This window comes from Mesitornis unicolor, unplaced genomic scaffold (genome assembly GCF_000695765.1).
Source record: "Mesitornis unicolor isolate BGI_N332 unplaced genomic scaffold, ASM69576v1 scaffold31313, whole genome shotgun sequence".
NCBI lineage: Eukaryota > Metazoa > Chordata > Aves > Mesitornithiformes > Mesitornithidae > Mesitornis > Mesitornis unicolor.
In genome coordinates this window covers 5,573-6,506 of record NW_010177179.1, presented here as the reverse complement: position 1 = coordinate 6,506, position 934 = coordinate 5,573, and the positions used below count along the sequence as shown (strand labels likewise).

The 934-nt window shown below is 61.3% G+C and overlaps 1 protein-coding gene across 1 annotated transcript in view; it reads right to left on the bottom strand.

Annotated features, from left to right (window-relative positions):
* Nucleotides 1-129: 129 nt before the first annotated feature.
* The window catches only part of CTNND1 (catenin (cadherin-associated protein), delta 1), a gene marked incomplete at its 3' end in the record, with an annotated part of 5,777 nt that continues 4,972 nt past the window's right edge, over nt 130-934 (bottom strand). The window contains exons 12-14 of the mRNA XM_010181991.1: nt 648-735; nt 301-348; nt 130-221 (exon numbers count right to left, since the gene is read on the bottom strand). Coding sequence (XP_010180293.1) covers nt 130-221; nt 301-348; nt 648-735 — 228 coding nt within the window. The remainder of the gene's footprint in view (nt 222-300; nt 349-647; nt 736-934) is intronic.

Below are 934 nucleotides of genomic sequence, written 5' to 3'. Positions count from 1 at the left end.
TAGTTTGATGTTTGCCATGGGAGTGGAGGCCTCCCCTCCTGCCAGCCCGGACAGTGATGTGTCATCTCCTGCACCCCAGCCCTGCTTGCTCGTCCCTCATTAGCAAGAGAGTTAATGAGAGCTGCTCACCATCAGCGGCGCCTTCACGGGCTCCAGATCTCCGAGGTCACCGGATCGGTCCAGCGTCCTGCTGTGGTCCCTTTCGTTGAGCGTGGAATAGTCTGGACAGGGCAGGTACACTGAGCCACAGCAGCCCCACAGCAGCGCCACCACCAGCACCCCCTGCAGCCCCAATCCTACCTGGTCCCATGGTGCTCATCTGGATCTCCTCCCGGGAGGATTTCTTGTCTGCAAGTGAAAGAGCAGATGAGATACAGCCCCTGCAGCCAAGGAGCCGCTGCCCCCCCAGCCAGACGGGCCAGACCCGGCTGTGGCCGCAGCACCACAACCCCAGGATGCTGCAGGACCCACATTAACCACGTCTACCACCTCCGGCCTCAGAACCCATCTGCAGCCCACGCTGATGGCCTGGTGTGAGCTGAGGCTGCCAGGAGAGCCGGGGCTGCAGAGCAGGGACAAGGCCGGGCACTCCAGTACCAAGGAGGTGGAAAGGGGACAAGGGACAGACACTGAAGGAAGGCACGTACCTGATTTTTGGTTCCTGTCAATGAGGGGCAAGGTGCTGTCATCAAACGAGTTCCCTCCCTGGGTCCGAGAGGTGCTGCTCAGGTTCACCTGGGGCAGACAGATCTCTCAAGCCCCTGGCCCCACACTCAGGCATCACCCCCAGCCACGACACCGGAACAGACCCGGGAGCCCTCCCACAGCCCTAGAGCCATGCAGCAGAGGGTGCCCAGACTGTGCCCACAGCAGAGTGAGAAATGGCAGCAGAGACACCTCAGGGGGTCTTGGTTTAGAATGGTCTCCCATGCCA